Source organism: Zalophus californianus, chromosome 9 (genome assembly GCF_009762305.2).
Source record: "Zalophus californianus isolate mZalCal1 chromosome 9, mZalCal1.pri.v2, whole genome shotgun sequence".
NCBI classification, from domain to species: Eukaryota; Metazoa; Chordata; class Mammalia; order Carnivora; family Otariidae; genus Zalophus; species Zalophus californianus.
Genome location: NC_045603.1, coordinates 101,584,911 through 101,597,163, shown reverse-complemented (window position 1 = coordinate 101,597,163; position 12,253 = coordinate 101,584,911). Strand labels below are relative to the sequence as shown.

General features: G+C 51.4%; 1 protein-coding gene across 9 annotated transcripts in view; it reads right to left on the bottom strand.

Annotated features, from left to right (window-relative positions):
* The window catches only part of TSPAN11 (tetraspanin 11), a 72,166-nt gene that overhangs the window by 31,603 nt on the left and 28,310 nt on the right, over window positions 1-12,253 (bottom strand). For all 9 annotated transcript variants that reach the window (XM_027594786.2, XM_035721792.1, XM_027594789.2 and 6 more), the window contains exon 2: window positions 9,521-9,615. In XM_027594786.2, the coding sequence (XP_027450587.2) occupies window positions 9,521-9,604 (84 nt within the window). In that variant the 5' untranslated portion in view covers window positions 9,605-9,615. The remainder of the gene's footprint in view (window positions 1-9,520; window positions 9,616-12,253) is intronic.

The following is a 12,253-nucleotide window of genomic DNA, read 5'->3' as shown; positions in this document are numbered from 1 at the left end:
ATTAAGCACATTTTTCAAAACCATAGCCTGTAGCCGATTAGCCAGAAAGCCCCGCAGAGGGTGAAGCTGGCCTTCTTGCCAACGAGGACCCAGGTGTCCAGCAGGGGCATGGCAGGTCACCCATGCCTTGTAATTTTAGGAACTTCCAATCTATAGAACCAGAATGTTGCTCATGTCATCACATGAGCAGGAGGAGGATTAGCCTGAGCAGTCCCACATGGCTGCCCTTACAGACATCGGGAAGCACCCTCCCACCCCCCAAAAGCAGGCATAGAATATAAAAGTAATTGCAGGATTTTCTTTGTCAGGCTACTGAAGGGTTTCCGTGCTGGCATGTGGCGGCAGGACCAGTGGGGGGAGCAGGGGCCATGATGGTGGGGCTCTCAATAAGGAAGGGTCCCCCGGGCCGGAGTCCCCTGCCTTCAGTGGGAGGGAAGCCCATGACACGGGGAGGCAGGAACACATGGGGTGGCTGTGTAATTCACTTCTGTATGTGTTTGCTGGGTGCCTCCTAGCTGCCCAGCTCCACGCTGGACTGGAAAGGTTTTGGAACTGGATGTGTGTTCGCCCATTTAGAGTCACACTGGGAGCTCCTTCTCCCCTGGTCAGTCTCATAAATGGCACCCCCATCCACCCAGAGCAGAAGCCCCAGGGTCACTAGGGACTCCTTACTCTCCTCCCAGGGACAGCGGTGTGCGGGTCCCCAGCCGTTCTCCCCACCCGGCTCCATGCACCGTTCCGGCTTTGGCTCCCTGCCTCCCCACCCCTGCATCATCAGCTTCCCAGCCCCGGCATCCAGCCCAAACTCTGGCCTGGCTCCCTCTCCAGCCTGAGCTTGATTAATGACTAACACCCCCCAGGGCCGGCCAGCTTTTCTCCCAGCCCCTGTCCCCGATGTCCCTGTGGCCTGGGTACCAGTTCTGACCGAGCTGAATCTTCAAGGCTAGGCTTGTCCTGCTAAAAGCCACTTTCCGCCTCAAGTCGTTCTTGTCTTGGCTCTTTGGTTTTAAAGAGTCCTTGGTAAAAGAAATCACAGCACTGCTTTCCCTCTCTCCTCAAAGAAATCTACCTCTATGACAAGAGCAGAGGTCACGGGATTTGCTGAGGGTTGGAGCTGTTGAATCTGTTCCTCCTTCAAACCCCGCTCGGAACCTGCATGGAGCCTGCCCCCAGTCTCGCAAATCATCCTGTCCTCCCCATGGCTTCCACACCTTGTACAGGTGTCCAGAGGGATGCATGTCACGGCGTATTGTTGTATTCGTCATTTTGTCTGTCTCCCTTTTAGCCTCTTGGTGAGATCTCACTCATTTTAGTGTCCTGAGCAGGGCCCTACACAGCGTAGTGCCTGGTAGCTCCCTAGGGAAGGAGGGGGAGGGAAGGAGGGAGGGGCAGATGGAAGACTCAAGTCTGGCCCTTTTATATTCTGGATGAAGAAGCAAAGGCCCAGAGAGAGGTGACTTTCCAAGGTCCCGTAACCAGCCAGGGACCAAGTGGGGACTAGAACCCAAGACCCCTGTGGGCCAGTTTGGTGCCCGTGTTACTGTCCAGGCTGCTGATCCACACAAATCTCCTCTGCCCATGAAGCAAGCCTTGCTCAGGGTTCAGGGCTCAGGGCTGTCACTGAAGGCTTCCTCCTTGACTGGTCTCACCCACGATGGCCCATGCAGACCAAATGTGCATCCTCCCTTCCCCCCCAAGTCTGAGCCTGTCCCCCAGCAGACCCAGACGGCATCGAGGGGAGGGATGCCCTCAGCCCCTTGGGGGTCCTGTGACTTCAGCATCTTAAGAAGGGGAGCCACAGAAGCACCAACTGCGGGACCCATTCTGTCACAGATGACATGTCCTGGGAGGCAGGCGGAGGCCTGTTCGGTGGGATGGTGATGTATGTGAAAGTGAAGGGCCTTCTACCCCCGGCAGGAAAGCGAGCAGAAGCTCTTCCTTCCTAGGCTCTCCATGGGAGTCCTAGAGAGACGTCCTGAAGTCACCGCCCCCCCACACCGGGGCATGAGTCCTCCACCATCTCTGCCTCCTATGTTGGCCCATGTCCCCTCTAAGGGATCCTGGGGGTGGTCCCTGGAGGCCAAGCCCCACTGGTCCCCAAGAGAAATACCAATGTCTCAGACAACACCCCGGGGCAGCACAGAACTCCAGGAGCAGCTCGCTCCCCACCCCCCATTCTCCCATAACCTGGCATAGCTCCTGGGAGGCAGGGGAAATTTTGATTATTAACACAGCCAAGCAGCTAATTAAAATAAATAAATTAGGGAACAACATTTGCAGGGATGATGGGAGCTATAAGGAGCCATGCAGGAAATGGGAGGGAAGAAAAGCATTTCCTAGGCACCACATAGGGAAGCCGGATCACATTTTCTTTTTAAGGCCAGGGAGAAGGCATGAAAGTGTTGACATTTTTGGTTCCTGACCCAGAGCTGTATCCAAGGGGCCCTCCCCTGCCCAGTGAGATGGTCCCAATCAATCCTGGGTTAATCGCAATGCAAAGGGTGGGGTGGGGTGGAGTCAGGGATAGGGTAATAGTGAAGGATGGGGGATCAGGTGTGGGTTGAATGCTGGGGGGCGGGAAACCAGAGGCGGGGGCGGGGGGTTGGGCACAGAAGAGGAGGATCCATTGTGGTGCTTCCTAAGTCTTGCTTAGATTTTTCATATTCAGCATATGTCTGAATGCCCACACCATGGAAACATCCTAATTCAGGTTCAACCTTGAACCTTGGGGACATTGTGGATTCCAAGTAAGCATCAGCGCAGCGGGACTATGGCTGTGATTATTGGTCAGTGGTCTCTGCAGATGGCAAGAGCACTGGACACTGAGTCCGAAAACCCAGAAGTGACAGAGGATTCTGCCAAGCATGTGAGCCTGTTTCATCTCTACCAAATGGGAATGGAGATATTAAAGAGTGGTTGTAAGAATCAATGCAAAGTGTAAACTGATTCACGACCTTCAAATTGTGCAAGCATGGCACGGCTGGTGGGGAGGTGGGGAGACGGTTTAAAGTCTGGTCAAGACCACCAGGCCTGGCACGTGACCACTAACCGGCACCTGCGTCTTGCCTGTGTCAGGGTGGAGGCAGGAGCCGTTCGCACCATCCGACTGCTCTGGTTTTGAAACTTTGCAATGTAAACCACTAGGGCTGTGACATAAATTTGGTGGGTTGTAACCTGCATCAAAAAACAGAACAAAACGGCAAAAGTAGAAGAGAAAATAGACTGCAATAGACAGTAAAGGTAAGCTTGGTTTTCTGAACAATTCTTTCCATGGGCACTTCTTATGCTTCCATGTATTTCTTACACGGGTCATGATCCTGAGTCTTCAAGCCACTGCTACACGTACAGAAAGGTATAACTTAGTCCACTCAAAGAGCTACATACAGTAGCCAAGCACAAAGTGTGTGTCAGAAACTCTGCTATTTTCCCAAATGTTCATCTTTAATTCTTACAGGCTTTTAAAAAAGATTTATTTATTTATTTGAGAGAGAGAGAGAGAGTGCACATGAGTGAGTCAGGGGAGGGGCAGAGGGAGGTGAGTGTGGAGCCTGACATGGGGCTCGATCCCACCACCCCAAGTTCATGACCTGAGCCGGAACCAAGAATCAGATGCTTAACCGACTGAGCCACCCAGCACCCCTCATTCTTCTAGGTTCTGACACTCCTGTGACCGTACCAAAAAAGTGAGGCTCAGTGAGATTAAGCGATTTGGCTAATGTTTCAGTTTGCTCAGGTTACCATGATAAAATCCCATAGCTGGGCGGCTTCCGCAACAGAAATGTATTTCTATCTCTCCCAGTTCTGGAGGCCAGGAGTCCCACGATAAGGTGCTGACCGATTCAGTGTTGGTGAGGACCCCCGTCCCTGCTTACAGATAGCCACTGCCTCACTGTGTGCTCATATGGCCTTTCCTCTGTGCATGTTTATAGAGAGAGAGCTCTCTTCTCTACTGGTAAGGCCACTAAGCCAATTGGATTAGGATCCTACCCTTGGGGCTGAGGACTTCAACATATGAATTCTGAGGGGTCACAATTCTGTCCCTAGCAACTCATGTCCCATGGCAAATAAATAAGATCTGAATCTGAACCCAGACTTGAGCCCGAGTCTTCCCAGCATGCTCTGCTGTCTCACTAATCCATGTACGCCCCAAAGTCACTGGGGGAGAGGCCAGGACTCAGAGCTGGTGGCCTCATATGTAGTCTTAGGGGTGAAAGAGAGCTGGGCTCCAGCTCTGGGTATATTTGGGCATATTGCTCCCCCCTCCACACAGTGGGGCTCTAATAGAGCTGTTCAGGGCTGTGGGGATGATGGGAAGATGAAACAGAATGATGTAGGTGAAGGCCTTCCACAGAGGAAGCCTGCAACAGGAGGTGCCATGCACCCTAGGGACTCTGTCCGCTGACACATTCCAAGCACCTAGAACAGTGCTTAATAAACTTCAGGGATGGAGTTGTCAGTTGTTATCATTGACCAGAATGCCTGGGTGTCAGCGCTAGCTTTCTTTTTTTTTTTCTTTTTTTTTTATTTTTTTTTAAAGACTTTATTTATTTATTTGAGAGAGAGAGAATGAGAGATAGAGAGCACGAGAAGGAAGAGGGTCAGAGGGAGAAGCAGACTTCCTGCTGAGCAGGGAGCCCGATGTGGGACTCGATCCCGGGACTCCAGGATCATGACCTGAGCCGAAGGCAGTCGCTTAACCAACTGAGCCACCCAGAGCGCTAGCTTTCTTTATGACCGCTGTAAGACTCTGGGCAAGATTCTGAACTGGGTGAGCCTATTCCCTGCCGAAGATAATGGCCAGACAGACTCTCGGGGTTGATTTGAGGATCGCATGAGATAATCCGAGGAAGGTCTTCATCCAGCAGTGGCTCACAAACACTAGGCATCATAACTGCCGCGAGGAAGGGTTTCTTCATCCTTGCTGTGCTGGATTTGGACTGAGTTTGGCAAGGTGATGTACGGGGGAGGAACACTGTTTTTCTGGGGGGAAAGGACGTACGAGTGTTCACCCCAATCATCCTAGCAAAGGCGGTGCACCTCTGCTGTCTGGGCTCCCTCTCTGTGTCCGCACAGGGGTGGCGGTGGTAGCCAGGGGCGTTAGTGAGCAGGAGCCTGGAGCTGTCTGAAGACCCTCCCTGATGCTCTGCAGTAGAGTCTAAGAGGAAGGCGGAAGGGCTGCGAGCACCGACCAGTGTAGACACTGGCATTACTACGTGTCTTGTAAGAGGGGCTCGGGTGGAGGGCTGGCAGCTGGACTCTGGGATGTATGTGGGTAGGACCCTTTCCTTGTGGGAAGGGAACTTCACCAACACGCCCCGTTCCTAGGGAATTCTGGTAAGTTCCCAGGGCCTTTGCGCACTGCGAGATGTATGACATTGCGCTCTGCTGTGGGAGGAGATGGGCTGGCAGTCTGTCCCCCGTCTACTTCCGAGGAGATCGCAGCGGATCCCGGGGACAATGCCGGGATGCCCCTGGACTGGACACTGAGGCCTGAACATCCCCAAACGGACCATCTCTCATAAGGTGGATGAGGCTTGGCTGAATGGGTCCCTGGGAAGCTGGTCCATGGCCAGCCAGGCCCCCAGGCAGGGGTATTTTTATCCCAAAGCAGGGAGATCTATATGGGGGAAGCTCCCCCTCACTGGTAGCTGCTCGGGTAACATGCTCGCTGCCCATCTGCCTGTGCCGCCGCCCCCACCTCCCTCTCCCTACCACTCCCAAAGGAATGCAAACACCGAACAGACAGACTCCCAGTCCACGCCGGCTGGAAGGGCCCCTGAGGGTGGTCACAGGCAAGGTCAGGGCCCTTCCAAAGATATTCTGGGCTGAGCACCTCACAGCAGCCTCCTGGCCCTGCTAGCTACAGCCCTCTCTCTTCTCCTGCAGCCCAGCACGTGTTGTCTACACTGACGGCCTACTTCCTCGACCCCCGCCCCGACTACTTTCCCGAGAGTTCTGTCACTACAACTACCAATAAACCGTTTGGTCAAACCTAATTGCCTCTCTCCAGGCCTTACAATACTTGCTGTATCTTCTCCCTTGAACACCGCCCCGCCCCCAATCTCCAGCTTCTGGGAAACTGTCCCGCCTGGTTTGCCTCCCACCGCCCTGACGGTCCCTCCTCCAGCCTTCTTGGGGGACGGCTCCTCTCAGCTTGCCTGGGGCTCTCCTGCTGGGAGCACCGAAAGTCCCACATCTCAGGAGCTGTCTCAGTCAGGGCAAACGGGGGCCACTGTTAAGCCTAGACTCACCCCTGACCCTCCGCATCTCATTCTCGCTTCTCTCCTCAGTCTCCATGCTGTCCTTCGGGTTCTTCACCTACTTCTGTGGCTGCAGCCACCATCCGGGTGGGAATGATCCAGAACCATGAGCCAACTTCCCACCGGGCATCTCTGCTCAGATGTCTCCTGGCAACTCAAACCCACCATGCCTCTATCTGACCTCACCATCTGAGGCCAAACTGCTTGTCCTTCTGGTCTACCACTGCAGTGAGGGGCTTCACCATCCACCCAAAGTTACATGTTTTCTTTCTTCTTAACCAGTTTGTGACCCAATTTTACCTCCCAAATCCCTTGACTCTCTCCAAATATTTTGATTCCTGCCGTCACTCCCATGGTGCAGGTCACCACCGTCTCCTGTCCTGATCAGGGCCTCATCTGGAGGGAATGTCAACTGCGGTCATCCCTGGATGGTGAATATTATGGGTTGAATTGTGTCCCCAAAAAGGTTTGCTGAAGTCCTAACTCTGGTACCTGTGAACGGGACCTTATTTGGAAATAGGATCTTTGTAGATGTAATCAAGTTGCAACGAGGTCATCAGGGTGGGCCCTTATCAGATACAAGTGGGGTCCTTCTAAGGAGAAGACAATGCCACGTAAAGACAGAGAACACACAGGAAGAACAGAACCGGATGGCAGAGGCCAAGATCGGAGTCATGCAGCGGAAGCCCAAGATTGCCAAGAATTGCCGGCCACCACCAGAATTTAGGAAGAGTCAAGGAAAGAGTCTACTCAGGGTCTCAGAGGGAGCATGGCCTTGATGACACCTTGAGTTTGGACTCCCAGCCTCCAGAGGTATGAGAGGATAAATTTCTGTTGTTTGAAAACCACCCAGTTTATGGGGCACCTGGCTGGCTCAGTCAGTTAAGTGTCTGCCCTTGGCTCAGGTCATGATCCCAGGGTCCTGAGATTGAGACCCAAGTCAGGCTCCCTGCTCAGCGGGGAGTCTGCTTCTCCCTCTCCCTCTGCCCTGCTCATGCTCTCTGTCTCTCTCTCAAATAAATAAAATGTTTAATAAACAAAACACAACAAAGCAAAACAAGACCACCCAGTTTATATACTCTGTTATGGCAGCCCTAGGAACCTAATATACTGAGATGAGAGCAATTTTTATTTTCTTATTTATACTTTTCGGTATTTTAGGGATTATCCGTAGTGGAGACACAGACTTTTATGATTGGGGAAAAACATACTTATTCTTAAAAAAAAAAAAAGAAATCCTCACTCAACGAGAATCCTAAGCACTCTATTGGATTATTGGATTTATCTCTGAGAATTAAAACTATCTGCACTCACACAGCTTACTGATCACATCACCGTGACTTTATTAGTCCATTGGCTTCATCAAGCCAGCTTTACTATTCCAGGAAACTCTTGCACAGGAAGATAAAAGTTGCAAATCAAATAAGTTTATGGTTTGTTTCAGGGATTTGCAAAAGACATTTAAACAAACATCAAATGATTCGACTTTTTAACAGATAGCATCAAATGAGTGTCTATTCTCCAAGGCTCTCCCAAACCCTGGCCTTGCCGTGCCCACTAATCCTTAACCCCTGTAACATGATTCTTCAGGGTCTCAACACATTTCCCCATCTCAAGCAGTTTAATTAGTCTTAATGAAAGACCCTGAACACGTAGATATAACCTATCTTTGCCTTTGCCTTTCTGAGACGTTTCTAAGACTCTGCCAAGGGAGGGAATTCTTCCCAAGGGAAGCAGGGACCTCAGCTCTGCTCTACCAGTAGGCTGATTTGGTGGTGTTTGTAAGCTTTCTGCAGCTAACATATCTAAAATGTGGCATTTACTGATTGCCTTCTATGTGCAGAGACTGAGCTAAGCACTTACTTACCACGTACCCTTTTAGGGCATCTGCTAATCGAACTGTTAAGAGATAAATTGAGGTATATTAAACATTTTTTTTAATTTATTTGAGAGAGAGAGAATGAGAGATAGAGAGCACGAGAGGGAAGAGGGTCAGAGGGAGAAGCAGAGTCCCCGCAGAGCAGGGAGCCTGATGCGGGACCCGATCCCGGGACTCCAGGATCATGACCCAAGCCGAAGGCAGTTGCTCAACCAACTGAGGCACCCAGTCGCCCGAGGTATATTAAACATTTTAAGAGTTTCTTTGAGCAGAAATTGATTCCAATCAGGCAGCATCCAATCTAGCAGATAGAAAGGAGCATCGATGAGTTTGCACCAAAGGAAAGACTTTTATAGCCAGAAAGGAGCAGGAGTAAGGATGTTATGCTAGGCAAAAAAACAGGTTGGTTATTGCAAGGTTACTTTCCTTTAGGGGAAGGCAGGGGTCTAGCAGGTGGATTACCTAACTAGTGCTCATCAGGAGATTCCTGATTGACTGGTTTAAGATGCCATTTCTGGGAGAGCTGAGACTGTAATTAAGTCTCAGTTTGGTGACATGAAGCTTAGCATTAAGTGACTCCGTTTGGGGCCTGTTGTCTCGTTTTTTAACAAATCCCAGGCAGTTAGAAATGATTCCCATTTTGTAGCTGGGGAAAGAGACTCAGCCAATGTTAAGTGACTTGCCCCAGGCAGCGCCATCAGTAAACAGCAGAGCCTAGCAAAGCCTCCTCTCCCAGCACCCTTCCGCCGCTCCAGATCTAGGGAGATTGGAATACAAAACACACACATTCCAGTGTCTGGTTATTTTGGGGAACCAGTGGTATTCTGCTCCCGATTACCTCGATAACTGCTTTAATTGGACAGACTCCACTCCGCCTGGAAGACCTCACTGGGCAGGCTTCCTGAGGGGAGTCACTATGGAGGCCACTCCCACCGCACCAGCCCCGGCCCCATGACTTCTGTTTCTCTGCCCTGGGGCCTGGAGAATGTTAACCATGAAAGGCAAACGGGCTTCGGGCTTCGGTGAAAAACAGGCAATTATTTCAGGCAGGTACATTTCCCACAAGGCCCTGGTGCAACAAGTTAGCAGGGAAGAAAGAGCCGGACCCTTTGTACAGCCATAGGGACACAAAGCTCATTGTTATGTTTATGCATCCTCTCTTCAAATGCTTTGTGGTCTGGATTCCATGCCAACCTGCAGACCAGATTCTTTTCTTCCCCCTCAGTGGCAAATGTACATATTTGCTTTAGAGTAGGCAGAATTTGCCCATGGGTGGTCTTTGATTTGGAAGAAATCAGCCTGAGTGGTGACTCACAAAGAACAAAGGTGGTTTGACTCACTCTGTGCTGGGCCAGGGGATGCCTGTGCAAGATTCACTTACCCAGAAGAAGAAGTTAAAGACGAAGAGTAAATACTTCAGGTAGACAATCAGCCAGTCGTCCTGCTCGGCCTTGTAATGGGCCATGGTTGCTGGGCCTGCAAAGAAGTAGAAACAGGGGGCTGGCAGGGGGCCCCAGAGCAAACCACCTCGCCCTTCCCAGAGCCAGAGCTCCTTCCTAGCCTGTTTGGCCAGGTGGGTCTGAGGCTGGGGGTATGTTACCTGGAGCAAAGAGCAGGGAAGTGCAAAGGCTATCGGATGCACAATAGAGGTGAATTGCGCAGAATTTTCTAGACCCTTTGGATCTCGGTTTTGCCCTTTCGCCATAACTCCAACCTACAAGTCTTCCTACAGTAAGAAGTGTTCTTATTCCCCTCCCCTGTCTCATCAGGGTTGCAGGGCACAAATTTACCTGGCACTCTGCATCATTTGAATGGGACCTCTGTGTGCACAGGTGAGGCATGAGCCCCAAATCAGGTGGTCCATGCCGGAAAGGACGTCAGCCTCATCCAGTCCGCCCCACTGGTCCCCTGCACCATGACTTTCCAAATGAGGAAGCAAGGCAGCAGGCCCAGTTGTTTGGCAGGAAGAAATACAAGAGCTCTGGAGTCGGACTCCCTGGGTTCAGACCCAGGTCTGCCACAAGATACGAGAGGCTTTTGGCGAGTCATGCAATCTCCCATTTCTCAGTGTCCTTGTCTGTAGCAGAGAGAATAATGAAGCCTACATCGCAGGCTTGTTTGGAAGATTAAATGGCATCATCTATGTGAGGTGCTCAGCATAGTCCTGGGCACACAGTAAGCGCTCAGATGTTAGCTATTATTAGTAGTGTGTGTGGCAGGGATTAGGACCCAGGCCTCCAGCCCCAGAATTCCTAGTTTTTGCCCCGGAACCATGCTCCCTTTCCTTGTCCCGCTGCCCCCTGCTGGAGTCTCTGGGAACCGTGTGTGACGTCAGTGGGGTGACACAGGCAGGGGAGGCTCACTGTGCCCATAGCCCTGTGTGCTTCTCGGTGAGTCTGAACAACAGGCCCTGTACTTTCTGCTTCTCCTGGGCTCCATTTCCCCCAGGCACCCAGCCATGGCCTAACACTCACAGAGTAGCTGCTCCTTGAGGAACTCGCTCTCTCGAGGGGACCTCTTACTCCAGAACCACAAGCAACGGGGCACTGGTTTTGCTCACTTCCATTTCTTTCTCCCTCATTCCCCACCTCTGGTCGGGCCCTCCTTGCCACTGCCCCGCTCCTTTTCCTTGGCCGGTGCTGGGTCAAGCCCAGATCATTCCTCCTAAGCCACCATCCTGCCTTTTATTTCAAGCTCCTGGGCTCCTAAGACAGGGAGAGGAAGAGAGAGAGAGAGACAGAGAGAGAGAGAGAGAGAGAGAGAGAGAGAGAGAGGAAAAGGTGGCTGTCTTATTTGGGATTTCTATTTGCAGAACTTGAAGAAGGTAATTTAAGAGTTTTAGTCGTCTGGTTAAAAAAGGACAAAACCCATTTTTCTCCAATTTCGTCTGAGACGCAGTGTGGTGGGAAAAAAAATACAGAAGGAGGAAAAAGGAAGCCTACAAAAAAGTGTGAGAGATGGTGACAGATGGGGTCAGCCGGGCAACTGGGATCGGAGCTATTACGCGGCCATCCTGCACGTGCCTGACAAGAGCGCCACTGCACCACCGCGGGCCATGAGTAAATGGACGGTTTGTTTGGGGCTGGCCTCTCCTGTCTGCATCTCTTCTCCCTTTGCCTCCCCCTCTCCTCCCAACCAGGGCCCACAGAACCATGCTACAGACCCTTCTGTCCTGTAAACCAAGGGGTCAGGACCCTCTAAAGGAAAACTGTATTTCTAAAAAAGGAGTTGAGGCAGAAGATGGGATTTAAGAAGAAGAAACACATTTCTATTGGTAAAATTTTCAGCCATTAGTGGTAGAGAAGACAGAACCACAGAATGTCAGGGTCATGGGAAATGTTGGGCTCATTAAGTCAACCTTCTGCAGAGGGAGTGGGGAAGTTAACACTCTCTAAAGTGACATGGCTAATTGGTGGTAGCAGTCCCCCAATCCCCCCACTGCACCCCCACTACAGGTAGGGCTCTGTGCTGGGGCTGCCAGAGGTCCCGAAGAAATGTCAGTACCAGCTTGGAGCCAGATGCTTGGATCTGAAAGCTAGTCTTGTCATTTATTGGCTGTGTGACCTTGGGTAAGTTACTTAACCTCTCTGTGCAGCTAACATTTATTGAGCATTTATTATGTGCCAGGCACGGAACTAAGTGCTTTACACACGTTATCTTATTCCATCTTCCCAACAGCCCTAGGAAGTACAGGTTGTTTCCATTTTGAAAGATAAGGAAACTGAGGCTGAGCCAAGTTACATAAACTGTCCAGAGTCACACAGCAAGTAAGCGGCAAAGCCAGGAGAGAATGCGGAGCATCTGACTTGGTCCAAGCTCTTACCCGTTGTGCACTGCTCTCAGGGGAGGGGACGAGGAAGGGACACAGATGGCTGGTTTCCTTAATACTTGTTCTCCCCTTCTGCCTAAGGACTAGAATCCCTCAGTGTTAGTGGGTACTAGCCACCTGGAGCAGACATTTCCCTGCACCCCTTCCTGCTAGGTGCAGCCAGGATTAACTGCTGGCAAACGGCACGTAGCCGAAGGGGTGTATGCAGCTTCTGGGTGCGTATGTTTCATGTGCCATGACACCTGCCACTGCAGGGCGTGGAACTCTGTGTGTGTTCATTAGGTC